A 26,595-nucleotide genomic window follows, 5' to 3' on the forward strand; every position below is an offset into this window, starting at 1 on the left:
TAATCTGGCTTTTCTCCCAGCCCTCACCCACTGGTTAGAGGGAAAATTAACTTAATTTCCAATCCGGTTTAAAGCTTAGTCTAATCTGATGAATGAAAAAGCCTCTTTAGGTGATGTTCTCTCTCCCCAGAATAAAAATGCAGTTTCTCTGAGTGTTGGCCTTGCCTGCATCTCACTGAAGGGCAGCATATGGGTGGGCTGGGGCAGGGAGGAGTGTAGGGCTTACATTTGGGATGGGAAATGGGGCAAGGGGCTGGTCCTGAGCTGCCAGGCTTGGCATCAGCTGTTGCCCTTGACAACGGAGACCGTCACAGGAGAAGCCTTCCATCCTGGCCACTTGTCTGGACCTTCTTATTTCCTTTGTTCCAGGGGAGGCACTAGAGTGTCATTCTGAGAGCACAGTCTGCAGCCAGACCTCCTGGGTTCACGGCCAAATGATCTTGAGCAAGTTCCTTAGCTTCTCTGACCTGTGTCCTTACCTGTACATGTGGGATAGGTAAGAGTACCTATCTGTAGAGCCAGTATGCGAGTTATACATTAGCATATAGAAAACGCTTAGGAGAGTACCTAACACAAGTTAAGTACTGAGTGTTTGCTATGATGACAGTGATGCTGTTTTCTTCTTTCTCTCCACACTTGTGAGTTTTGTGGGATGGAAGCCCAGTGGGCGGTTGCTTGTTAAACACTAGACAGAGCCAGCAGGAGCTCAGCCCTGTGGCAAGAGGAGCTGGGGCTGGCCTCGAGAGCCCCCGTGTTCCGTCCTGAACCTCACCGCGAGACAAAAGGAAGCAGTATCTGCCGAGCATCTGCCCTGAGCCAGACCTGCTCTCTGCACTCTGCACATGCCCCTGCAGAGACCCTCACAACCACTCCTGCGGGTAGACCCATTCTCCCCCGTTGTCCAGAAACCGAGGCTAGAGCAATTGAGCCACTTGTCCAAGGCCACACAGCTAGTGAGCTGGAAAGGGCGGACTCAGACCCAGGCTTCCCGGCTGCAGGTGGACAGTCCCAGTCCCCGAGCTCCCCTGCTTCTCAGTTCACCAACCAGGCCTGGCATGGAGCCCCCAGGGGGTTTCTAACTGCTTCTGGCATCCTTTCCCAGAGTTGCGATTCATGTCCGTGTGCTGGCCTCGCTCGCTGTCATGCTGGCCATCTTCGTGGTGATGACCGCGCTGGTGAAGGTGGACACCTCCTCCTGGACCCGCAGCTTCTTTGCTGTCACCATTGCCTGCATGGCCATCCTCAGTGGCTCCTCCACCGTCTTCAACAGCAGCATCTTCGGCATGACTGGCTCCTTCCCTATGAGGAATTCCCAGGCGCTGATATCAGGTGAGAGCCGGGGGCCAAATAGCCGACCAGGTTAGTCCCCCAGGTGACATATGATGGAGCCAGAGGTGAGCATGTGACCGCCCTTCCAGAGAAGGAGAGGAGCGGTAGGTGTGTTTTCAGATATATTACTGTGTAGCAAAGCGCCCCAGAACTTAGTGACTTAGCAAAATAGCAGTCGTTTTTTCTGCTCACACATCTGCGATTTGGGCAGGAGCGGTGGGGACAGCTCTCCTCTGCTCTGAGAGGCGTCAACTGGTACAGCTCGACTGGGGCTGGGGAGCCTACTTCCGGGATGGCACGCTCGCCTGGCCTGCACGATGGTGCTGGCCGTTGGCTGGACGTTCAGCCAGGGCTGGGTCTGGGGCCAGGATTTCTCTCCACCTGGACCCCGCCATGGCTGCCCGGCTTCCCCGTGGCGTGGGCCGGGTCACGAGAGTGAGGATCCCAAGAGACCCAGGCAGAGCGTTACTTGCTTGTATGATTTACCATGTAGGATCACTTCCACCATAGCCATAAGCCCATCAGGACTTAAGAGAACACAGACCCACATTATCTCAGTGGGAGCTGAGCATAATGGAAATTATACTGTTGGGAGCAGGTGGGAGGGAGGACGGAGTTGCAGCCACCTTTGGAAAACATAGTCTGTCCCCCAAGTGCACTTCCTGAAGCAGCTCTCCTTTCTTTCCCTCCTCTTCTCGTGTCCTTCCCCCTCTTCCCCTTTTCTTCATTTTTCTATTTCCTTCCCTTCCCCTCCTTCCTTCCTCCATTCTATCTGTCCTTTCCTTCTTTCTGATTTTATAGAAGACCTGCTCTGTGCCGGGGATTTAATGATGACCAAGACTCAGGAGCTGCCAGCCTAGTGAATGAACTCCTGCGGCCCTGAACTTGGGCAACTTGGGTCAAGCCCTTTAGCTGAAATTTTGGTGCTGATCCTAAGCCTGTCGTTTAGCCCTTAGCAGTTCAGTTCTCTCACCAGGATGTTCCAACAAGATAAAAAGGAGCTGGGTCAATGAGAATCTGTGTGCTCTCTAGGGACCACCACCCCTTAAAGCAAGATGGGGCCTCAGTGGCTCTGTTCGGCATCTCCGCACGTCCCCGCTGGGTGAAGGGGTGCTGCGACCATTTGCTCACTTGAGAGGAATTTCACAAAGAATCTGCTGTGTGCTCATAATGAATCATGCCAGGTAGTGTGTGGCAGACATGATGACTACCTCGACAACTATGTGTCCCCTTCCCACTCCCACGCAGTGCTAAACATCCTAATCCGTCTGTGTCTTTCCTCCCGAGCCTCTAAATCCTTCTCAACACAGCAGTGTTAGATGTGGCCTCAAATCTAGTGTCATTTTCGGTATAGGATCAGGATTCTGGCTCCATCCCGGGAAACCCTTAGGCCTAAAAGAGAGTAAGAATGGGCCCAGTGCTAAGTTCCTGGAGTACAGTCAGTATGTCCCTAGCAGCGCCCCGAGAGGGACATGCCTAGGCTGAAGGCAATGGCCACCACGTGCCGGCTGTAATCCCTTCTGTCACCGAGTCTCGGAGAGAAGCCCTTGTCCCCTCATCTCTCTCCATCCTGCTGGGAGATATGTTTTACAGTACAATATCAGCCTCATTCATTACCTGTCAGGGGCCAGTGACCAAACAGACCCTTTTAGGTTGGCAAGGGGTCTTTCAAGTTCATCTGGCCACCTACGAATCTTCTAGAGAAGGGGGACACTCCCTGAACTATTCAGAAAGTCCATCTTTGAAAGTGTTGAAATCCAGTACTCAGACTTCTATGTTAATTCCCCTGGGCCCTGGGCCACTGTCATCACTGCGTGCAGCCCCACAGGGCACCTGTCACCCGGAGAGTCCCAGGTGTCCACTCTCCCAGAGGCCCCAGAGCCACCTCACCAGCCTGCGTTTTTCGTCCGGAAAAGGGAGCCAGCCCATCTGTGAATTCCGCCTGTGTTGGCATCTGAGGAACAATGCATCTGTTTGGTACTGGTGTTTTTTTACCCCCCTCATTTGCATGTATTTCCATAACTGATGAGATAAAAGTAGGGAGTCATGAAGGATGAGCTCCCCGAGGCCTGGTTTGTTGTTGATGATAATATTGTAAATTCTCTGCAAGTTGGGAAGAGGGAGAGGAAAATCAATAGGCAGTGATGTTAGATCTCTTCCTCGGGCAGGCGGCGAGTGTCTCACTGAGTTTAACCCCAGTTCTTACAAAACGCCCAGGTGCGGATTACAGCTTCTCAGAAGTTGGCAGCCTCTTGGCGAAGGGTTTACGCTGTTGTTGCTGCTTTGATGTAGAAGGGACAGAAATAGCCAAACACCTCATTGAGAATCTGAGGGGATTTGTAAGATCCTTCTCCGAGCCAGGTGCTCTTCTGAGCACCTCACACTAATCTTTATAACAGCCCTAAGAGGTGGGTCTTATTGACATCCCCATTGTAAAGATGAGGAAACGGGGCACAGAGAGGTTAAGCGACTCACTGAAGATCACACAGCCAGAAGTGGTGGAGCCACTCAGAGGATTGGACTCGATGTTCTGGTTCTTGAGTCCGTGCTCTCGATCACTATGCCAACTTGTATTTCTTTGCCTTCCTTCAAATCGCAGCCTGTGACTAGTAGAGTTCCTTTTGAGAAGGTTGGGGTCATCCACCAATGCCATGGGCTGCTCCCTGCAGAGCTGCGGAGATGCCAGGCAGAGTGCGGGTGAGGCAGCGACGATGGGCAGAATGGGGGACGAGGGCCAGAGCTGCGTGCCATGCCTCTCCCCCTTGGCGCAGCGTGGCGCCCCATCCGAGCTGCCCATTGAAACGACAAAGCACTTTGTGCCCACACGGAGCAGTTCACGGGTTGCCGTCTGCAGTCAGCACTTCTTGCTTCCTTGAGAATCGATATTCATTCATTCAGCCAGTCAATCCGACTTAGTCACCAGGCACTCACCGTGCTGATGCTAATGGTTGTGTCTGTGTTCAGAGCTTTTTCTATTCATTGCCCCACTTCCCCCTGAGTACGTCTCATGGGCCACAGGATGAGCATTAGCACCTTTTCCAGGCAAATAACAGAGGGAGGGATGGGTAAGTAACCACTCAGCTAACCTCTGACTCTGGGCCAGCAGAAGTCAATCACCCACAGTTAAGAGGGTTCAGCAGAAAAGGGGACACTTCCTTCTCCCCAAACAGCTGAGTGTCTGTGGCAAAGGGGGCAGCCAGTGTTTGTTGAAAGTCCGCTCTGTGCCGGGCCCTTTCCAATCGCCCTGTCGCTCAGTCCACAGAGCAGTCAGGTAAGGCAGGCGCTGTTACCCCTGTGTCACAGAGGAGCAGGCTGTGGTTCCAAGGTGTCATGTTAGCAGCCAGGGCACAGTGAGCAAGGGGCAGAGTCAAGGTCAGACGTACATCGTTTTGGATCCTGGGCCCCTGGGTCCACTAGGGTTTTGCTGCGTCCTGTGCTAGGTAGCAGTGAAAGGTGGGGTGCCACGTAGCCACATGGGTGCCAGGTCAAAGCCTGGCAAGGTGGAACAGTTGCATGTGAGTGAGTGTGAGTAAGAGTGTGACAGTGTATGTGAGTATATGTGTGACTGGGAATGTGTGTTACTGTGTGTATATGGGCATATGTAAATGTGTGTGAGTATATGTACATGTGATAAAGTGTGCAAGTGAGGGTACGTCTGTGTGTGATGGGATGTGTGTGAATGTGTGTGCACGTACCCATGTGCTCACACATGGGTGGTGCCACAGTGGCCGTGGGGCACGAGGGATGTTCTGTGAGTGCACGGGCAGGTGGCACGGGGCCTGTAACCAGCAAGGACTGCCCAGACCGGCTGGCCTGGCTCGGAGGCAGCTGCGGAGCCTGTGCCAAGACGCCCTGAGCCTCCTTCCCAGTTTGGTGGGTGATGGTGTGAGCCAAAGAGGAGTCCTCCGAGATGTCTGGCCCCGAATCTAAAATGTCTGACCTCACCAGCGGGGCAATAAGGAGAGAAGGGTCAGAGGTGAAACCAGAAAACAGGCAAAACCTTGGAGGCCACTTGCCCCCTCAGACAGCAGCCTCTTACAAGCCCGTCAGAGAGCTCCTGGGCCTGGGCCATGGGAACCGATACCCTGTCAGTCAGAGCGTTCGGGGCTGCAGAAGCCCTCCCTGTCCGCCGAGGGTCCAGGACCCTCTGAGAACAGCAGCGTGCTCACGAGAAGAAACTTTGTTTTGGTTCTATTAACCTTGGGCAGAGAGGAGGCGGACCCCCTCACCCTCCTTGGTGTCCTGTGTCCCCTGCAGGAGGAGCCATGGGCGGCACCATCAGCGCCGTGGCCTCCCTGGTGGACCTGGCGCTGTCCAATGACGTGACAGAGAGCACCCTGGCCTTCTTCCTGACTGCGGACGTCTTCCTCAGCCTCTGCATCGGGCTCTACCTGCTGCTGCCGAGGCTGGAGTACGCCAGGTGAGGCCCCGCCTCTCACCCTCAGTCCCTTCTTCTCCGTGGTTGTATCTTCTTATTATTCACAGGCATCGCCATCTAAGTAGGTGGCGTGTCTGTTTCCTTGTTTACTGCTACCTCCCCGCTGGGGCGTGAGCTCCCTGAGGCAGAAATTGTGTAGGGTTGTTCACTGCTGTGTCCTGGTGCCTCGAGCTGCACTGGCCTTATAGTAGTTGCTCAGGTTATTATTACAGTGTTTTTCCATTTTATAGATGAGGAAACTGAGGCTTCGCAGGGTAACAGACATGCTCAGGTTGCTCACCTGGTGAGCTGCAGGCAGGGATTCGAACCGAAGCTGTTTCTGGAGCGGCGCTCTTCCCACTGCATCATGTCGTAGCTCTGGCTCGTGACTCCGAGGGTCTGTCCTCATCTCATCATCCGTTCCTCCTGTCCCTGTGAGACGCCGTCTTGCTAACCACCTGGACCCCAACTCTACCAGGGCAGTTCGAGGATTGTTGTAACCAGGCTGGCCTCAGCGGCCCCAGGAAGAAAGAGGGGCCCTGAGCAACTTGACACTGCGACCCCGGGTGCCTGCAGACCCGCGAGCTTGCCCGTGCCCTCCTCTGCTCCCTCAAGGCCACCGTCAGAAATCGCCCAGTTGGGCTTCACGCCGACGTCCCTGTGAATCCTGGGTTCTGTCTGGCTCACCGTCCCCACCAGCACCCCGTACGCTACCTGGCCCTTTGTCACTGCTGGTGAAATTATTTTGAGCCACTGACTGAACAGAGGGCAGGAGGTTTCTGCCACACCTTCCACTGTTCCTCGTCCTGTTCCCCGCCCTGTTTTCCATGTGGTTTGCGTGGGTCTGTTTGCAGTGGGGTGGCCAGCCTTGCATGGGGTGTTCTGTTTGGGGCCCAAGGTGCTCTTGGGATGAGGGGCTTTCAGTGCTAAAACCAGGACAGTCTCAGGCAAACTGGAACAGATGGGCACCCTGGATTTTAGTCTCACTTGAACAGGCCCAAATCCTTCCTTCCCCACTGAGCATGCGAGAGAGCGAACACCCAGAGCTGTGCTGTCCCGTGGAAGCTTCTGTGTTTTGCTGATTAACACTTTGGTCAAGACTTGGTTTGATAGCAAGTCAGCTGAGGATGGAGCTTTAGAGGGAGCTGTGCTCCTGGGGCTACTCAGACTAAATCTTCCTTAAAAGGGATAGTTGGAGCTCTGGCTGGTGTAGCTCAGTGGATTGAGCACAGGCTGTGAACCAAAGGGTCACCAGTTCGATTCCCAGTCAGGGCACATGTCTGGGTTGTAAGCCAGGTCCCAAATAGGGGGCATGTAAGAGGCAACCACACATTGATGTTTCTCTCCCTCTCTCCCTCTCTTTCTCCTTCCATTCTCCTCTGTCTAAAAATGAAAGAAAGAAAGACAGTTGGAACATTGTCTCATACACCAAAAAGTTGAGGGTTTGATCCCTACTTGGGTGTGTACAGCAGGCAACCAGTCAATGTTTCTCTCTCACATTGATGTCTGTCTGTCTCTCTCCTACCCCCCCACCCTGCTAAAATCAATGACAGTATCCTCAAGTGAGGAGTAAAAGAAAAAAGGGAGCCCATGGGTGTTGTACCAGGAGGGCTGGGCTGCCCCACCCACCCGAGGGAATCGGGAACTTGGCCTCATGCAGTGCTGGGGCCTGGTGACCTTGATAGGGTGAGACGAGCCAGTTATATTTGGAAGAGCTTATGAGGAAGAGCTTCAACCAGAGGAACTTGGTAGGAAGCTCCCTCAGAGCAAACTTAAGACAAGGGCCTGCCACTGAGGAGAGGGAGAAGTAAGAATATTTCTTTCCCTAAGAGTGATTGTGAAACACTGCAGGGTTCAAGTCCAAAGTGCCCTGCTCAGCATCACGTGGAGATGTGGTTCTGGGGAGGAATCCTCCCACCAACCACTTGTTATCTGTAGGTTCTTAGGATGGAAAGACTGACAGGGTTCTCAAAAGCTCATGGCTGCAGAACCCCTCATTTTGCAGAGGAGGAAACTGAGGCCCAAAAAGAAGAATACCTGGCGTAAGGTCCTATGGGGAGGTGAGGGGGACTGAAGTCAGAACCCAGCCATCACCACGCCGCTGTTCTCCCATGCCCATACCAAGCCTCCTGTTTGAGGTACCTTAACACAGTTAGCCCATGTCTCCTGGTTTTCAGACACCTGAGGCCCAGAGAGGTTCAGTGACTCAGACAAGGTCACACAGCAAGGCAATGTGACCCATGCCTTTTCTTTGATCAGAGTGGCAGAAATTGAAAAGATTGATAATATTCAATATGGAGGATATGGGGAAAAGACCCTTTTATAGGCTTATTGGTTCTTTCAAAAATTATGTTTTGGAGGCTATTTTGTGCCTGAGGATTTAGCTGGAAAGAGTCAAATGTGCTTCTTGTCCCAGGGAGTTGTCTTTTATTAAAGGAGACAGAAGATACGCTAGTAAACTAACACGGCGATTATAAGTTGTTGTCAGCTTTTTGAAAGAAATAAATAGGTGCTCTCATAGAGATTAAAAGGGTAGGGTCGGTGGGTCAAACAGAGTAGAGACATACTAGTCCTGCCTGTTTGGAGAGCAAGTCATCAATGTCAATCAAAATTTTAAAGGTACAAAGCTTTTTTAAAAGAAAAAAGTCTTCACCTGAGGATGCGCTTACTGATTCTATCGGTTGCTTCTCATATGCACCCTGAGTGGGGACCAAACCCCCAACCCAGGTGTGTTCCCTGACTGGGACTCGAACCCATGACCTTTTGGTTTATGAGATGACACTCCAAACAACTGAGCCACATCAGCCAAGGCAAAAGGTAGCCACTCTCTGATCCAGGAGTCGCCTCCTAGAAGTCTGCCCTACTAAACTACTCCTACGTGCATGCAAGGATGTGTGTGTAGGGATATTCACTGCGCCTGTATTTGTAGTAGAGACAAACTGGAGCTGATGTACACATCCACCAAGAGGGGAGCAGTCTGTTCCTTCAGTGAAAAACTAGGCAGCAATGCAACAGAGACGTGGGGAAGGATGGCCACACAGTGTTCTCTGGACAATTACATGTACCCATTTATGTATAATAGTTATGAATGTATTTGGGCAGGTGTGTGGTGTGTTTATATATTAGTTACATATTTAGGAGCTACACTGTTGTAGAAAGATTTACGATATGTATGTCTGATGCTACTTTTGCTTAAGAACATAACCGTGGGGAGGTACAGGGTGTGTGCGCATGAGTGGAACAGTATACTCGAGGTTTTTAATGATCAGTGCCTCTGAGGAGAGAGACCAGAGGGGAGAGGTCTCCTACTGCATCATTTCTCTTCAGTGTTATTTGGGTTCATTGCACCAAGTGTGTATTACTTACACAATTTAAAAAATTTGCATTTTTAAATGCTATTTTATATCTTCCCCTCTCCCCCAAAACAAAACAATAAGCAAGTGAGATCAGACTGGAGTGCAGGTTCACCATGTCATCCATGGTCAGAGTTGGTTTCCCCTGACCCTTCTCAGGGCACAGCCACCACTACAGAATGGCGGTTGGCTGGGCAGAGCCCGGCCTTTCGGCCAGTACCAGGACAGACAGGTCAGGGACTGTGCCAGCTTCCCCCTGGCCACCCTGTAGCATGTGTACCATCTGAGAGTCTTCTGGGGCTGCAGGCCATCAGGGGCTTGGGCTTTCCACGCTCAGCCTAAAGGTGCCCCCATCCCTAGAAATCCTCCTGGGGCGCTCTGACCTTGTGCCTGTCTCCCCACAGGTACTACCTGAGGCCCGTGAGGCCGCCCCGCGTGTTTTCTGGTGAAGAACCGCCGCCCCAGGACTCCTCCGGTGACCCTTCGGTGGCTCCCAGATCCAGCACCTGCCCAACGCCACCCCTCCGCCCCATCCTAAAGAGGACAGCAGGCCTGGGCTTCTGTGTCATCTACCTCTTCTTCATCTCCAGCATCATCTTCCCCGCCATCTCCACCAACATTGAGTCCCTCGACAAGGACTCGGGCTCACCGTGGACCACCAAGTTCTTCATCCCCATTACTGCCTTCCTCCTGTTCAACTTTGCTGACCTGTGTGGCCGGCAGATCACAGCCTGGGTCCAGGTGCCGGGGCCCAGAAGTAAGGTGCTCCCTGCACTCGTGCTGCTCCGGACCGGCCTTGTCCCCCTCTTCATGTTCTGCAACTTCCAGCCCCGTGTCCACCTGCAGACGGTCTTCCCATCTGACATCTACCCAGTGGTATTCAGCTCCCTACTGGGGCTCAGCAATGGCTACCTCAGCACCCTGGCCCTCATCTACGGACCTAAGATTGTGTCCAGGGAGCTGGCCGAGGCCACAGGGGTGGTGATGTCTTTTTACATGTACGTGGGCTTGGTACTCGGCTCAGCCTGCTCTGCCCTGCTTGTGCATCTCATCTAGAAGGGGTGGGTGGCAAGAGAGTTGGTGCAAGCTCGGTGAGAGGGGCAGGACCTGCCGGGAGGGCTCAGGGGATGCACAGAGAGATATGGAGTTGGCCTCAGCGCAGAGGGCCGAGCACACCTGGGCCTCGTCTCCCCAGGGAGCTGGGGACACGAACTGCCTCCCTGCCAGGCAGAGATGTTCCAGACACTTCAACGGCACACTGCTGAGACTCTTCTCCAAGAGACACCTGAATAAGCCACAGTTACACAGGCACAAAGCGGGGTGTCACTATCCTAGTGGATGGTTACATCCTGCCTTTCTTTACAGCCTTCTGGGGGCTGTGTTGCCAGTGTTTGGCTCAGGTAAGTGCCAAAACCCAGCCTTGCTCCTTCCAGCCGACAGCAGGATGTGAGTCCTCAGCTCTCCCTAACCAGAGGGTCCCCCCCCCCCCGAAAAGAAGTCCCTGTGGGATGGTGCGCCGCCAGGGCCAGGACCCAAGCTTGTGCAGACCGTCCTTCCGGGGGTGAGAGGACACGCACCAACCACACTGGAACACCAGGAAGACAGGTCTTCCGGGAACCTTCCTTCCTGAAACCTGGGCTCCGAAGGTCTCCTGTACCAGAGTGTCAGGCCTGGGTTTTCAAATAGGGCTCTTTAAAGTGGTCCTTGGTCTGGGTCAGGGCTGCGTCTTTTAATGTTTACAACATGGTCACTGGTCCAAGGGCATAGTAAATTCCTGGGCATTTAATGAAGTCTGTGTTGGGGTCTTGGCAGGAAAGAATACTCAGAATGGGTAACGTGAAGGTATTTGAAGAGTGAGTGTAGGACGCCGAGGGGGTTCCTCCAACCTGCTCTGACCTGTCAGAGGTGAATTTCCTTCTCCCTCCTGTCTCTTTCGGTTTCCTCCGTGTCTGTGGCCTGCACCACCGCCGAGGAGCAGGCACAGGTGACGGAAAGTGGGTGGAGGGGCAGAAGGTATTTGGCTCAGGGCCTCATCCAGGGTGGGGCCGCCATTCCCTCCACTTCCACAGTTTATTTGTTGTTGAGATTAGTAGATTGCTGGAGCTTTGGTCAGCAGAATGCTGCTTTGTCCCGAGTAACTGTCTCTTTTGAAGTTGTTTCAAAAGGTGACCCTCAGGCTCTGTGGCCCCAGGTTTGCTCAGATCCCTGAAGGCTGTTCCTTGGGGAAGCAGCCTGGCTTGGCAATCAGAGAAAGGAACAGGTCACAGACCAGGAGTTCTTGCTCAAGCCTCGTGCAGAAAGAACAGAGCTTGTCCCCAAGAAGTGGCAACCCTAGAGCCATAAACGAACCTCCTCTGAAGCACACCAGCCCTGTGAGGTCCCACAGCCAAGTAGACCCGGGTGCGGTCGGCCAGCCATCCATCGGGGGCAGCAGCTTACACACCCCACCTCCTCAGGCTGGTGCACACGCCCCCTTCTTGGGCCAGAGAATTAAAGAGGACACTCTTGAAACTTGATACTTAAAAAAATATATTAAAAAGCATTTTAAAATAAGTCCTTCCCTCTCCCCTCCACTTGCAGGAGCCTGACACCCCCCCCTCAAAATTTTCACCAACTTGAATGCCATTGATCACTTGGGGCATTCCTCTGGCTAGTGACTTACTTCAGCGTCAGGCGCTTTCCAAGTGGGCAGTGTGTCTGCATTAACGTAAAGCAGCAGGTCTCCGAGTCAGAGACGTGGACCACCCTGGAACAAACAGAGAAGGAACGAACAGCAGGGGTCTCACATGCCTTGTTAAAGGGGGAGAGCTTTCAGAAGTAGAGGAGATGTCTGCTAATGAAATGATTGGAAATTAGTGTGGAGGGCAGGGAAGAGGGTGGTGAGCATGGAGGCGCGGCGCTGAGGTGACCGGACGGTAGCAGTGCCCCTGCCCTGGGGGGAGGGCTGCGGTGCCCTTCCAGGGCCCAGCTGCTTGGTTGGAGGGAGGGTTCTCCAGGCGTCTGCCCACTGCGCTTTGCTGCTCATCTTAGTGCGCTTTCACAAAGGGGCCTTCCTTCCCTGGGAGCAGGGAAGAAAAATAAAACTACATCTCCAGGCAGAGAGCAGGAGGTGGAGCTCAGGCGTCCTTGTCCCCCAGGCCCTGTCATAGCCGCTCCTGGGGCTTGGCCGCTGTGGGTCTCAAGCCTCATGTGACCCAGGCAGGCTCGTGGAACTAGCTCACGTGTTCTGGGGAGCGAACAAAACTTGCTAAAGAGGATTTTCCAGTGAGAGAAGTGGGCAGGATGTGTGCGTGGGTGGTGGCGGGGGTTCCCTGTAAAGTTGCCTTTGTCTCTTCTCCCATTCAATCCAAGTGGCAGTTTTTAGTGCATACCCTTGTGTATTTCCAGACAGTACTTGTAAAGCAAATGCCAGTTCCTATGTGAATGGGCACAGGATGGGACTTGAGCCAGGCGCAGATGTTATTTGTAACGACCCTTCATTCTGCCAGCTTCGACCCAGGGCTCCCCGGAGAAGATCTGGGGCATCCTAATCTATCAGCTTGGATGTGATGAAGGAGGAGGTCCCTGCAGGGAAGCCTCCAGTCCCCAGGCTTCCGAGGCTGTGTAATGCTTTTATAGAGAACTCCAAGCAGCGGACATTAATCGAAGGCCCAGTGCTCATCTCAACTTTGTGGGCTTTCTGGGTGAAAAGGTCTAGTATCCGTTTCTCTATTATCACTTCCGTGCTGGCAGCACTGTCGGCGCTCGTTTTGCCCACGACAGTCACTGCTGCCCTCCCCCAACTGACTGGGGTTGGTCTGGTTCCACATCCAGCTTAGACCCCAGCAGGATCCCAGAAGGAATTTCAGCCCCACCAGCAGGTGGAGGCAGGGACCAGTCACGTGGCCACCGGCGCAGGGTCCAGCGCAGCCTGTCCACAGCTGCCCAGGTGCCTGCCCAGTGCCACCCTATGACAGGTGCTTTACCTGCATGATTTCCCCTACCTGTTGACGAGCGCAGTGGGGCTCAGAGAGGCCAAGTAACTTCCCTAAGGTCACTTGGCTCCTCAGTGCCACAGAACAGTCCAACCTGATCTTCCTAAACTCCTAAGTCCTCACCCACCCTGCTCTCTTACTCCCCCAGTTGAGCTCTGACTCTTCTTGGTTCTCGACACCCATTGTTGCTATGCCTCACTCCGTGGCCTGCCTAGACTCTTGCCGAGAAAATGTCTTGCCCAGAACTCTCACACTGGCTCTGGCCTGGTCTGATCGGTGCAGCTGGCCAGACCCCTTGCTGGACTGACCCCCATGAGTCCTGACCCAGGGCCCACGTCAGGCCCACTCGCACCGCTTCTTGGGCATAGGGTCTCGGGCCGCTTCAGGGCCTTGCCCTCCTGATCCCACACCAGCCCCGGCTGCTGAGGTTGTTTAGCATGGCCGCTGCCACTGGACTTGTCTTAGGACATGGAGTTGTGAGACACAGAACAGTCTGGGGTACGGAAGCCTTGTTCCCAGACCCACCCGGCACCAGCTGTGTGAGTCACGTGGCCTTCATGAGCATCTGAAAAGGGCATGACAAAAAGTCCTGACATTGTGACTGCTGGGCCACTGAGCCAGCCTGCCACACCCAGTGACGCCCACTGCCCAGGCCATACAGGCAAAGCTGCCCCAGGGCTCACAGCCATTGTAGCAGGGTGACTCAAGGGCACAGGGCACCCTCTGCTGTCACCCATGTGTCTGCCACTTGGGTGGTGTGAAGGCAGCATCAGCCTGAGAGGAGGACTTCAACTTCAGGCTGCAGTGGACTTGACCCCAAAGAATAGCAATGAAGATGGCCATGGTTTCTGCCCAATGAGGCTCCAGCCAGCTGACCCACCAGCTCTGTGCACTCCACTGAGAAGTGCCCTTGACTGGAAGTTAGAGGGAAGTCCAGACTTGCAGCGTGAGGTTGAGAAGTAGACAGCCATAGGTTGCAGGTGCCCAGACCGAGACTGGAATTCTGGTTCTGCCCCCTCCTAGCTGGGTCACTTTGGCCAGTCTTACTGACACTCTCATTTTAAAAATGAATGTCCTCTCAGGCCTGTTGTAAGGATTCAACAAGCCCCGATATTGTCTATACAAGTACCTGGCATGTAGCAGACCCTTAACAAATGTGTTCTCCCACCTGGGCAGTCCCGCACTGCCCAGCTCCTTCCCTGTGGCAGGCTGTAGCCTGCTCCCAGCACTTGGTACCCACCTCTTTCCTGACCCCAGGCCCAGTGTCTGTCTGGGCCAGCACCTCCAGTTCTGATGCCTGCTCTTTGATGCCCCGGCCCCTGCCTGGATCCTGCCCAGACACACCTGACCTAGGGCAGATGCATGGGGCAGAAAGCTGGAAATCCAAGACCCCACGCCAAGCTCTGTCCCTAACTTTGACCTCTGGACAAGCCACTTTTTTCTAAGCCTCAGCAGGAAAAAATGGATGCCCCGATACCCATGCTGCCTTTATCATGAGCATGTGACCAGGCTCACAGAGCCCCTCGTGTCCCACAGTGGTTCCTAGAGTCTGCCCTCCAGAGCCACACAGCCTGGGTTTGAACTCTCACCACTTCTGGCTACATGACCGCAGGCAAGTTCAACCCGACTCTTTCCTCATCTGACCATGGGGCACCAGGCTTGGGGCTGGTTGTGTACACTGAATGATGCAGTGGGGATGCATAGAACACATTTAGAATTGAGCCCGGTGTGCACTCCGTGCTAATCACCAGCTCCTAGAAGGCTGTAAGTTCAGACCCCACTTGGGAGAACCACCGTGCTAGCTCACCAAGGACTGACCAGGGCTTGTCAGGGGCTCGCATCTGGCCCAGGGAGAGAAACTAATGCTTCGAAATCTTCAAAGGTCAGGGTCCGGCCCAAGTAATACTCTTATTACAAAATCATAAGCATGTAATTCTGTAACATAACAATGTCACACTCAAGCACACCATATGACATTTTAGGTGAAATGTTCAAATTAAAACTATAAATTATTACACCCATATTATTACCCTACCAACCACACTCCAGCAGGCCTTACTTCTGCTGGACCCTGTAGTTAATGCATTGTGGACGCTCATTCACTGTTCTCAAAAATGTTCACAGGTTCAAGGTAGAGCTTTTGCATTTTAAGCACCAAGCTCATCTTCTGCACCAGCCCCCAAGGTAAGGCACCCAGTGGCTTTACTCCTCAATTCCATCTCTACCATCTGCTCCTTTCACCATAAATATCCAGGAGGGAGGTGAGAAGGGCAGAGGGGACCAGGTGAGAAGGGGTAAGGCCCCAGGGCAAGTTAGCCCCAGCCCACGCTTTGGAGCTCACGAGGTGGAAGTTGCAGTCTCCCTCCCTCCCAGGCATTCGTCATTGGGGTGCAGCAGGGTGGGGGTGCAGGGTTGCCTTCTGCTAGGGGCCGGGGCCCGCCATCTACCTGTTTTCTGGAGCTCATTGGCTGCTGAGGTGGTGGCAACTGGTTTTCATTTTGCTGAGATTCAAAACGGGAAACGAGCCATTACCAAACTGCAACCCTTTTTGAAACAAAAACTGAAATTGCATTTTCTAATCACATTCTGAGAGCAAAGAATGCAGAAGTCTGGCCTTGCTGTATCAGAGTTGTCTCCCAGAGGCCTGTCTGTGCCTTGCCTTTTGCTCACAAAGCTATGTGGAAAGGGGACGGGAGAAGTCAAATGTCAAAATGTGCCACACCAGTTAGTGCCACTCCAGCTGGTATTCAGTGGCTAGCCCATGGTCTCGTGAGGGTGCCAGGAAATTTCCCTTTCCTTGTTTTTTTGCTGCTCAAAACCCACAGGCTCTTCCCTGTTGGGTAAGGACTAGTCACCTCAATTCTAGGAATAAGGGTGAACTAGAGTACAGGTCTTACAGTTGGGGGGCTTTGGGAAAATTGCTAACCTCTCTGAGCCTCAATGTCCTCACCTGGGAACTGCAAAAGGCACACAAGGTATTAGCTCTTGTTATTAAACTACCCATAGATCCACTGGTACCTTGGACCACAGGGCAAGGAGTCTGTAGGACCAAGAGGGTGTGCCAGCCTGGCGCTCATACCTCTTCCCCTTTCTGGACCATGCTCTGGGTACTTGGGACTCCTGAATCTGTCGCCTAAATGGGCTGAAACCTGCAACTCAGGCCTGAGCAGGCTCTTTCCTAGGTCCATCCCCCAAGGGCACTTCCAGGCTCATATTCACAAGTCATGCGGAGTTGGGCCGTATGCATTGGGCTACCTACATTAGTGCAGAGGAACTCTCTCCAGATGTGGGACTGAGCCATCACGTTCCAGAGAAGGACTCTTAAGTCAGAAGATTCCAGATTCAAACCTGACCTGTTGGGTTGTTAGAAAGGCATATGAAGAAGGAAGAACATATTTATTTTATAGCATATATGGAAACATGGTGTATGTGCCTCCATTTATACTCTTATCCTGGACCTGCAAATGCTCCTTTCTATTACTAGCCGTTTGAATTCCACTTCCTTTGAGTCGCAGGTCTTATTTTCCCCTCTATCTGTGTCTCTTTTCCTACTTCCTCTCCTCTGTCTTCCTAAATATTCAAAGCTGTGCAGTATTTGGAGATGTACCCAGGATTAGCAGAAATTTGTAGAGATTTCAGGGCCCCCCTTTCTTCTCTTCCTTAAACCATTTCTCTTCCACTAGAGGCACACAGGGACAGATCACGGGCAGAGACTGGTTGACAGCTGGCCTCCTTTGCCTCCTCAGCCGTTCCCAAATGGTGCTGCTCTAGGGTAAGAAGATGGAGCTTCATGTTGCTGCCACCATGGTCACCCCTGAGCTGTGTGGACTAGATGACACTAAGGAAAGCCACGGGCTCCATCCTGAGGTGTAGGAAAGGCCCTGGATGCCTCAGTGTGTGTGCAGGGGGCAGCTATTGGAAGGGTGGTGTTGCTTGGACCCCCATCCTGGATGGGCGCAAGGTCCTCAGCTGGCAGAGGGGAAAGTGAGTTGGTGAGAGGTGGACACCAACTTCATTTCATGAGTCCAGGCCCTTTTGGGTTCTCTTCTCTCCCCAGACTTGCTGCCAATGGTGTCATCATCCACATTTTGCCCCACATAAAACCCTTTCCTGATGTCCCCTTATTCAGATATACTATGGCAGTGCAGAGACTCCGAAATGGAAGAGGGGTTGCTGCCTCTGTGAGCTAAGCCTCCCTCGTCCCAGAAGCAGGGCAGGAAGAGCTACCCTGTCCCACTTGCCTCCTGCAGTCCTGGGAGGTCTGGGGTGGTGGCAGCAGAGGTTGAATGTTGAATAGCCTTTGGGCACATCAAGTTCTGCTGAACTTTTCTTCTCACCTGTGCCTGGAGTAGCTGTATATAGAGAAGGAAGGTATGAGGGGAAAGGTGCACCCACTTGGGGGTGCCTCCTGCTCCCCACCTGCCCCACAGAGCCTAAGAATCAGAACAAACACAGGACATTAGATGATGACTCGGACTGTCTCAGCCACTGTTTCTCTGAAGATTGAAAGTGAATTGCTGGTACTTTGCTGATGCCTAGGTGCCACAGGCCAGGGCAGAAAGCTCCACAAAATCTCAGCATGTGGAAGTTCTTCCCTTTTCAGCTCTTTCAGTCCTGAGTACCTACAGGAGAAACTTTCAATTTAGTACTTGAGTGTCTTCTACAGTTTTTTAAAAGTTGCTATTATCCCTTTTTAACAAAATGAGGACAGGCCGCAGGTCAAGGTCTTGCCTGCTAGACTCGAGAAGAATTTTTTATTTTTATTTGTGTTTCTCTCTATGGTTTCTTGCCTTCTATTTATGACAGGTGATATTGGTTTTCCATTAATGATACACAGTTTGCCTTTTACAGTAAATGTAAGTAAAGCAACTGAGAGAAAATGACAAAGATACAGGTGGCACATGAATATAGCAAATGCCATTCAGGTTTCTCAATTTAGACCCAGGGAGACAGACCCAGGCAGGACCCCAGGCCCCAGAGTGAGAGAGCACCTCTGACATGTAGGAAGAACACACATCTACCTGAGCCAAAAACTAGACTGTTCTGCTCTGGAGGCCCAGGGCTTGATAAGGCCCCTTTTAACTTCAGGCTCCATTAACACTATCGTGGCTGGTGCTTTCACTGTTTTTATTTTGGCCAATAAATGTGAGAACTTATGAAGTTATTCTTTGTTCCATTTAAACTCCAGCACAAACCAGGCCATTATCAGAGGCAAAAGCCTTCAGCCCTGGAGCTAGCAAGAACTAGCAGAGAGGAGAGGAAAGGGTAAAATAGAAGCAGAGACAAGGAGGAAGTAGAAGACACAGCAGCTTCAACATTTTTAAGGACATGAAAATCTGGAATGGGCGGTTAGGTCTCTGACTGAGCCTGTCCAAAGTGGACAAAGCGGTCTGTCTCTGGCAAACCCCTCTTCAATGCAGACATTACTATCACTTGTAACCGAGGCTCTGATTTGCTCACTAACCTTGTCTGAGTGCTTAGTAGGTGTCTGGCCCTTGGCCATGACTTGACATCCTCTCATCACTTCTCACCAAGAAGCCTCTAGGATAAAACCTTGTTTTCTGGAGTTGTACAGCCTGGGGTTGGAAATCTGGCCCTATGTAGAGCTACGTGATTTAAGGTAAATTGAATCCCTCCCTGAGCCTCAGTTTCCGCATCTGTCCAAAATGGGGAGAGTTTCTTAGGATCAGAAAGCTTCTATAATAGAATGCTTACCAAGAGTAAAAAGTGAACAGTCGATAATAATGTTACTTAGTATTAATCACTATTGCTGTTATCAGCACCAGGAAGGCAAGGAAGTTTCTGGAGGTCATTCTACCCAAGGTTACTGAGCTGACTGGTGGGGTAGATGCAGGTGTGTTTGGACCTCCCGGCCTCGGGGCCCAGAGCTAGGGCTGCGCGACAGGGGCTGTTGGAGGGAGACTCAGGCCGCCGGGGGGCGGGGTGGGGGAGCGCCAAGCTGTCTCCGGAACTCAGCCACGTCTTGGGGCTCCTACTGGACGGGCACTCACACTGCTATGACAGGACCGGCGAGATGAGGCGGATGCTCAGCCCCGCGAGGCCATCCAGCCCAGTGACCCGCTGCAAGGCCGGGTCTGTGGCGCTCAACTCGGCCGTAAACCTCTGCGGGCACTACTTCTTTGTCCACTCGGACCTTTCTGGAGCTGCATCCACCACCTACGGCGAAACAGGTGGCCGAGCACAGCTTCCGGCAGCCGCAGGCTATGCTGGGAAACGGGCCTCACAGCCAATCCCCACCCGGGGGAGGGCAGTGGTTGCCCAGCAACGGGGCCAAGGGCAAAGCGAGGGGGCGGAGCCTGTAGAAGCAGCATTGTGAGAGGACGTGCCAATCCTGGAGAAAGCTGCCTTTTCTGGTCTCCAGTTTCATCACTGCTACCTGAACTTGGAGGGAAGAGAAGATCATAAGGCAAATGATAAAAAAAAAATAGGAATAAGCCATGGGAACTAGTAATAAAAAAGATATTCATGTTATTGAGCACTTACTGTGGGCCTGCTCTTAACAGGGATTATTGTTTTTCATTTGATCTTGTAGGGAAAGTATGATTACTGTCCCGATTTTGTGCATTATTAAACGGAAGTTTAGATAGACGAGACTCCTTGCCCGCAGTAACTCAGCTAGAGAGTAGCAGAGCTGGAATTGGAATCTAGGTGGTTTGTGTTCCTAATGAGCCAGGTGGTGGATGGTCATCTCAACTCGGTAAACATGTGTCTGTGTTTCTGCTAGGCCCACCTACAAGGGCCAATCCAACCTTTATGGAGAATGAAGCTTAGACAAGTTGGAGGAGCCCTTTGGAGGAGAACGAACAACAAATTGCAAATTTAAAAGTAGGCACAAAAAGAATACTTGAGTAGAATGTAAAAAGAAATAACCAGAAAGTACTTTTGCTAATTTTACAAAACATATCACTACGTAAACACAAAAGCATCCTTGACCTTCAGCTCCCATTAAAGCCCTTCAATCAGACATCAAACTACCTTGCACTTCTCTGCCTTTGCCTTCCACACCATGCATTCCACCCACAGGCCCTCCCCTGAGAGGGCTCTAGCAACGGGTTTAGTAGGGCTTTATGGCTGTGGTGCAAGTTTGGACTGCCAAGTGAGTGAACTGAAAGACCAAACAGTCAATATCCTTGGAAGCAGTCCTCAACACTGATGGACTCGGGCTGGTGGCCATTAGCACCCGCACCCCCCACTCAGTGATCCAGCAGTGTTGGCTGTGTTAACAGGTAGAGGCTGCTCAGGGACAAGAGAATGGGCCTCGATCTTGGGCTCTGTTGCCGACTTTGAGCCATTTTTCTCTAACCCCTCAGAGCCTTGTTTTTTTTGATCTGTGGAGTGGGGAGGCCTGCTCCGCTGCCCTGAGGGTGTTCCAAGGATGAGTGCCCATGGCAGGCCATTGGCAGAAACCATGGCACAGGCATGGGCAGTGGGGGCGCAGTTCTGCGGCTGGGGCCTCCCCCTCTTTCGTCCATAACGATGGTGAAAGAACACAAGGCTGCTCTCAGCTCTCCAGAGCCCTGGTCTGTCAGAAGGTTGCTTGTGATGCCCGAAAGGTAGTGCCCTCTCTCTAGGACACTGCCAGCCCACACTGCAAGGTGGGAAGAGACAGAAGGGATTACTCTGGAGAGCCTAGACTGCTCCCATGCCTCACCTTGCCAAAAACTGATTCCCTGACTCCCCACCCGAAATCTGGGTGGTTTTGAACCCTGACAGTCTGTGTTCGCAATGAGCAGTGGACACTCATTTGAATGCAATGATTTCTTACCACATTTATGCCCTTTTTCTTCTGGCACTCCTCATGAGTTGTAATTATTCGCCTCTATTTTTAAAAAACACTTTTAAATGGAAAAATGTAAACATGTACAAAAAGAAAACATAGCAAGTGGCCCTCGTGGACCTATCACTCAGCTTCAACAACCAGCACCTTGGGGCCAGTCTTTTCCACCTCTCCCCCCCCCACCACCTCCTCCCTGTGTGAAAGTGAAGCATCAAATTACTTCACCTGTAAATAACTTTTGGTGAGTATCTGTAAATAATCAGGGCTCCTTAATAAAATACAATCACAATACCATCATTACACAATACCAGCATTATACTTAAAGAGATGAACAACAATTCCTTGATACGTGATTATGCTTAAACGTCAGTCTCCCTCCACTAGGCTGAGAGCTTCACGAGAGCTTTCTCTCTTGTTCTTGGCTGTAGCCACAGTGCCTGAGACCCAGCAGATGGTTGGTAAGTATTTGTTGATGGGTAAATGAATGGGAGAAAGGCAAAAGATGCTGGGACCCACTCTGCTTTCTGTGACTGCTGCCCCCGTCCATCCCTTGGACCCTGGGGTGTGATTGCTGCCTTGCAGGCTCACAGTCACTGACTCTGTCTCATGGGAGCAGCACTGTGGAGTCGTAAACTCCTCTGTTTCTTTTCCTCCCAGCTAGGCTTGGGCTTAATTGGGCAGCAAGTTACTAATCCTCTCCCCACGACTGCAGCCTCCTCCCCGTGTGCAGCCAATTCCACCTTCTGACTTAATCATCCTACTTAAGCACTTTCAATAAGGGCTTTTCGTCTTCAGAGCCAGGTTCAGGCATTAGTTGATTACTGTAATCTGTCTGACTTCCAAAGCATCTAATCAAGACGGGAGGGGAAGGGCTGGGGCTGCCCTTGTCCCTTGGAGCCTCAGTTTCCTCATCTGTAAAACTGGGTGAATGTATCTGTTATGGTTGGTATAGGGATTAAGTAAAATACAAGAACAAGGTGCTTTTCCCATGACACATAAGAAGCACTCGGGAGTGACTACTTTTTCCCAGTGTAATTCAAGGATTAAATCTCATGGGAGAGCCGAACAGATCTCGATTTGAATCCAGCCTTCTTCACTTACAGCAAAAATTTCTGAGCCTCAATTTCCTCATCTCTAATGTGGAGATAATGATGCCCATCTCTCAGAGTTTACTGAAAGGATTAAGCCACATGTGTTTGTCGGCCTGAGCAGGGTGTAGGGCACTAGTAAGTGTTAAATAGGTAGGTTATTGCTACTCCCAGGAGGAGGTGGAGGCGGGGAAAGGAGAAGGAGGCTCTGGTGCCTTCTCAAAGGTGTCAGTTATGTCTTCTCCTCGAGGTGTGCAAGTCCACAGCAGACACCTGATGTGCTGGACATTGTGCCCCTGGGCCTTTGTGTGTCCAGTAAATAAATGAATGGATTTGCTGAGGTGGGGACAGGAATTACATATGGGTATACTTCACTTTATTATGCTTTGCTTTATTGCACTTCACAGATACTGAGTTTTTTACAAATTGAAGGTAAGACATCCCCCCCTCCCCACCAGCAATAAGGTAATGAATGACTGGCTTTTTTGCTGTGGTATGGAACCCAACCCCCAATAGCCCTGTGGCATGCTTGTATCTGAACTTGACCAGACAGAGGATTTTTCAAGATCTTTATCTCACAACTGGACAAAGTAAACAAGCCAGAGATTACACCTCTGGCGTTACAGAGGCCCTGGGAGAGAAACAGGAGGCCTGTGTTGACAGCTGGAGCCACGCCCACCCCAATTTGGACGTAGCAGGAGTGTGCAGCTTTGGCAGCCAGTCGATTTGGGCCTCTGGCCCAGCGAGAGTGACAGTGTTCTCGGGATCTTCTAAAGCAGCATGGAATCTACCTCCTCCTCCTGCCTCGCACTGGCTGGGATGGGGCTGTGTCTCAGTGTGCTTGTTTTTAATTACCGAGAATTTCAACATTGGGGCTGCCATGACCAGCCATTGAGGTTATACAGTGTGCAACTCCAGGGCACAGACACCATTCACAATGAGTAAAATCAATGAATCCCCAAGACGTGAGTCCCACTGTGAAGTTGGAAGTGGCTGTAGGAGGAGGCAGGAGCCCTCCCCATGTACCAGCTGGACATGGGGCAGGAGCGCTGCTCTGGGAACCAGGGCTCCTGGGCATCCCCTGGTCTGGTGTGAGTGGGCAGGTCTATGTTCAGTGCCGGCATCTGGAGGCTGAACTCCACCCTTCACAGGGAGAAGGGCAGGAAAGCCCTGAGACCTGAGCTCTAGTTTTAAAACTTGAGAAGATTAAGGACAGGAGCACGAGTCTGAGCCAGGTACTTTATATACTGTGTTACACGTCTACAAAGGGGCTCCCTCCAGATACCCTGCAATTATCATCTGAAGGGTGGGCCCCTGTAGTACAAGCTTCCTCTGCTAGGTGAGCACTCTAGGAGAACATCTGTAGCAGTGTGCCAGCTGGCGTTGTTGTGAGAGGCTGCACTCAGCTTCAGGAATTTTTTTTGAAGACTCAACGCATTTGCCCATTTCAGGTCGGGTGATTTACAAACACACCTGCCCACACCACACTGAGTGTTCAGCAGTTTTCAACCAAAACCGACATGACCTCTGTGCCCCACCCTCTCTGTTCACCCAGTCTTGTCCTGAGCAACATTTTTGTTCCCCTGGATAAAAAAGTCCTCAAAGGGAAATGTTTTGCTGATGTGGAAGAGGTGAAACGAAAAACAACAGAAGCACTAAAAGGCATCAAAATTGACAAGTTCAAAAATCGTTCTGAGCAGTGGAAAAAAGTCTCAATAGGTGTATTGCATCAACTGGAGAGTACTCTGAAGGTGACTGAAGTTTAAACTTGTAAATAAATACACATTTTAAAATAAATAAATTCCATTTTGGGGGTCCCCCTGTCATAGTAATAATTTAATGTTGACAGTAAAGCTCTTTGGAGAGGCATAAAGAGGCAATAACCCACTTTAGAGATGAGTTAACCGAGGCGCACAGCAAGGAAGTTGCACAGCTGGGATCCCAACTCAGGCCTGTTCAACTCCAGGCCCTGCTACGTTACCACTAGTTGTAAACTGCATTTTACAAGGGAGGGAGCGGAGGCTCAGGGAGGGGCAGTGCCTAGCCCAGGGTCACACAGCCGGGTAGTGGCAAAGCAGATAAGAAACCCATGAACCTAGGCTTCAGTCCCAAATGAGCCCATATGGGTGCCTGGCCCATTAGTATTTGTTACGGAAACAAGTCTAGGAAGGGTGACCTAGGATGGCTAGGGATAGGGGATCGGGGGAGGTGGAGCAGGTGATGAAGGACAGGCACCAAGCCACCATATTTTTGCCCCCAGATCTCTGTAAAAGGAGCCCTGTTACTTTCATAGCAGGGCTTGGGGGGCGGAAATGGGTGGGTTCCTGGAAGGGTGAAAAGTGCGGAGCAGCACTCGGCCTCTAGGTGGCACCCACACCGCAGACCTGGACTCCCTCAGGAAGCCAAGCCTCGGGGAACTGGTCCGTTCCCAGGCGCTGGTCTGTCCCTGGAGTTTTCAGGATGCTCCCCAGACAGCTCCTCTTGCCTCAAATTAGAGGCAACTTCTAATTTGGCTTTGGCAGTAAAGGGTTGGCAGAGCCCATGCTGGGAGCTCACGCCTCAATCCCCACCCTTCTTTGTAAGCCCTCTGCAGACCCCTGGGTGAGACCCTCCCCAGGAATCTGTGGGTCACCCATCTGCTTCTCATTGGCTTGACTTTGGGCAGTTGGCTCAACCTCTTTGAGTCTCACTCTCTCCATCTGCAGAGGGAAAGTGGGTTTTATGCCCCAGATATTGAGAGGATCAGATTAAACATTCTATGGCCTGTTGCAGGAGCTCAACAGATGGGAGCTGCAGTGAGCCCTCACTTAATGTCGCCGCCGGTAAGTTCTAACTTTAAGTAGAACAACATGTAACAAAACCGACTTGCCACAGACTAATTGATATAACAAGAGTTACGTTCTTACGGCACCTCATTGATGTTATAATGGAACAGTATTGGAGGACCTGTTGTTACTGGCATTCTTTCCGCGGACGGTGGAAACAATGCTTTTTTTTGTCTTGTGCACTGCTATGCTAGCGCATCACAACGCGCCCTCTCCATCACCACCGGCCTCTGTCACCCGCCCCTGTGGCTGCTACTTCCTTGGCGACAACACAGAATGGTGGTCAGGCAGCAGGCTCTGAGGTCTCGCTATCTTGGTTCAGATCCTCACCTCTGCCACTTTCTGCGTGGCCTTGGTCAAAGTCCCTTAGCTTCTGCACTGCGGATCCTTAGCGCTCACTAACATATATATTCCAGCCCCACCTCCACCCCCCCCCAGACAGGCAGGAGCCACGTGACTGACAAGTTCTGGCCAGGGAAATGGGAGCAGAGTGATGAGTGTGACATTCCTGACCAAGGCAGTTAAGAGCCTGCAGACCTCATCTGTCCCTTTCTTGCTCTGCCCCAGTGACCTGAGTGTGGCCACAGGAACATGAATTTCAGGTAGCACATCTCTAAGAGGGAAGCACCCCAAGTCCCTTGGTCACCCCTGGAGGAAAGCCAGGCCGCCAGCACTGCAAGAAGTAAATGTTTATTGCCATGAGATCCCAGGGTTTGTTTATACCACACTATAACCTAGGACCGAACTTCACTGATGCAGTTTCCTGGGCCTCCATTTTCTCACCGGTGAAATGGGGACAAATAACGTACCACTCTCAAGGGATTGTTGTGAGGATTAAATGAGATCATAAATGTAACCTCATTAAGGTATAAAATCTCAGTTTTTGTTACTCCTGTAGGAAGAGACCAAAAAGCACAAAATAACCTTAGACCTCAGAGGAGAAGGGACCCTGGGAGGACCTTGAACTCCCTCCTCATGGTTAGAGGAGAAGACAGAGGCTCAGGGGGAGAGAGGCCTTTCACAGTGTTTCAGGCGGAGAGAGGAAGGGTCAGGGCTGAGTCCCAGGTCTGCTGACCTCCATCTGAAGCTTATTCAGATACACTTTGGTCCCTGTTCCCTAGGAGGTTATGATTAGTTGGAAACAAGACAGATAAACAGACATAATATTAAAAGTTCGCTAAAAATTGCATGCCACATACACTTGTGCTGAGTTGTCCAGATAGTGAGGATTCTGAGGGTCAGAGGAGGCCCCGGGCTGGGGGTCTTGGAGGTAGGCAGGGAAGGCTTCCTGGAGGTGGTGGGACTTGAAGAATTGGTTTCAGCAGAGAGCAGAAAAGGGCAGTGGGCAATGACAGGAGACAGGACAGTGTGAGCCTAGGCCAGGGGAGAGCAGAGTGGCTCATAGAACAGAGGAGTCAAGCTGTGACCCCCTTAGCCAGTCCCCTACCACGAAGAGCACCAAACTGAACATCCTTGTACTGACCTCCAGGTTCTGTGTGTTTTGCCAGCTGAGATAGAGACTTCACAGGGAACAGAGTTTGGGGTGAGGCTTGAAAGGCATGTTGGGCCTGATTTCTCAGGGTGAGAGGGTTGAGGGCTTTAAAAACTACAGTAATGCTCCCACTTGATTCTTGAGGTCGGGACTCCAACATCAGTCATTTGCCTAACACATTGACCAATGTGGGCCTTTCCCTGTGCCAACACTACTGACTCAATTTAAATTTTAAACCCTCACTTTCCAACTCACTTATTTTAAAAAACTTATCACTGCCCTAAAAGAAAAAAAAAACAGTACTAATTGCAATAAATGA

At 51.7% G+C, this 26,595-nt stretch overlaps 1 protein-coding gene and 1 long non-coding RNA gene across 3 annotated transcripts in view; one reads left to right on the forward strand and one right to left on the reverse strand.

Moving 5' to 3' along the window:
- SLC29A3 (solute carrier family 29 member 3) overlaps window positions 1-10,587 on the forward strand; it is a 40,891-nt gene extending 30,304 nt beyond the window's left edge. Inside the window, exons 4-6 of one of the 2 annotated variants that reach the window (XM_037130583.2) lie at window positions 1,103-1,329; window positions 5,587-5,749; window positions 9,504-10,587. In XM_037130583.2, the coding sequence (XP_036986478.2) occupies window positions 1,103-1,329; window positions 5,587-5,749; window positions 9,504-10,155 (1,042 nt within the window). In that variant the 3' untranslated portion in view covers window positions 10,156-10,587. The remainder of the gene's footprint in view (window positions 1-1,102; window positions 1,330-5,586; window positions 5,750-9,503) is intronic. The other variant, XM_053663872.1, reaches the window with a different exon arrangement.
- Window positions 10,588-15,403: 4,816 nt separating this feature from the next.
- LOC128627182 (uncharacterized) lies at window positions 15,404-19,261 on the reverse strand. The gene is made up of 3 exons (XR_008391340.1): window positions 19,085-19,261; window positions 16,333-17,425; window positions 15,404-15,574 (listed from the first exon to the last, which is right to left on the reverse strand). It is a non-coding gene; the product is annotated as an uncharacterized LOC128627182 (long non-coding RNA).
- Between the last annotated feature and the right edge of the window lie 7,334 nt (window positions 19,262-26,595).

The sequence above is a fragment of the Artibeus jamaicensis genome, unplaced genomic scaffold (genome assembly GCF_021234435.1).
Source record: "Artibeus jamaicensis isolate MK-2021 breed Jamaican fruit bat unplaced genomic scaffold, CSHL_Jam_final contig_332, whole genome shotgun sequence".
NCBI classification, from domain to species: Eukaryota; Metazoa; Chordata; class Mammalia; order Chiroptera; family Phyllostomidae; genus Artibeus; species Artibeus jamaicensis.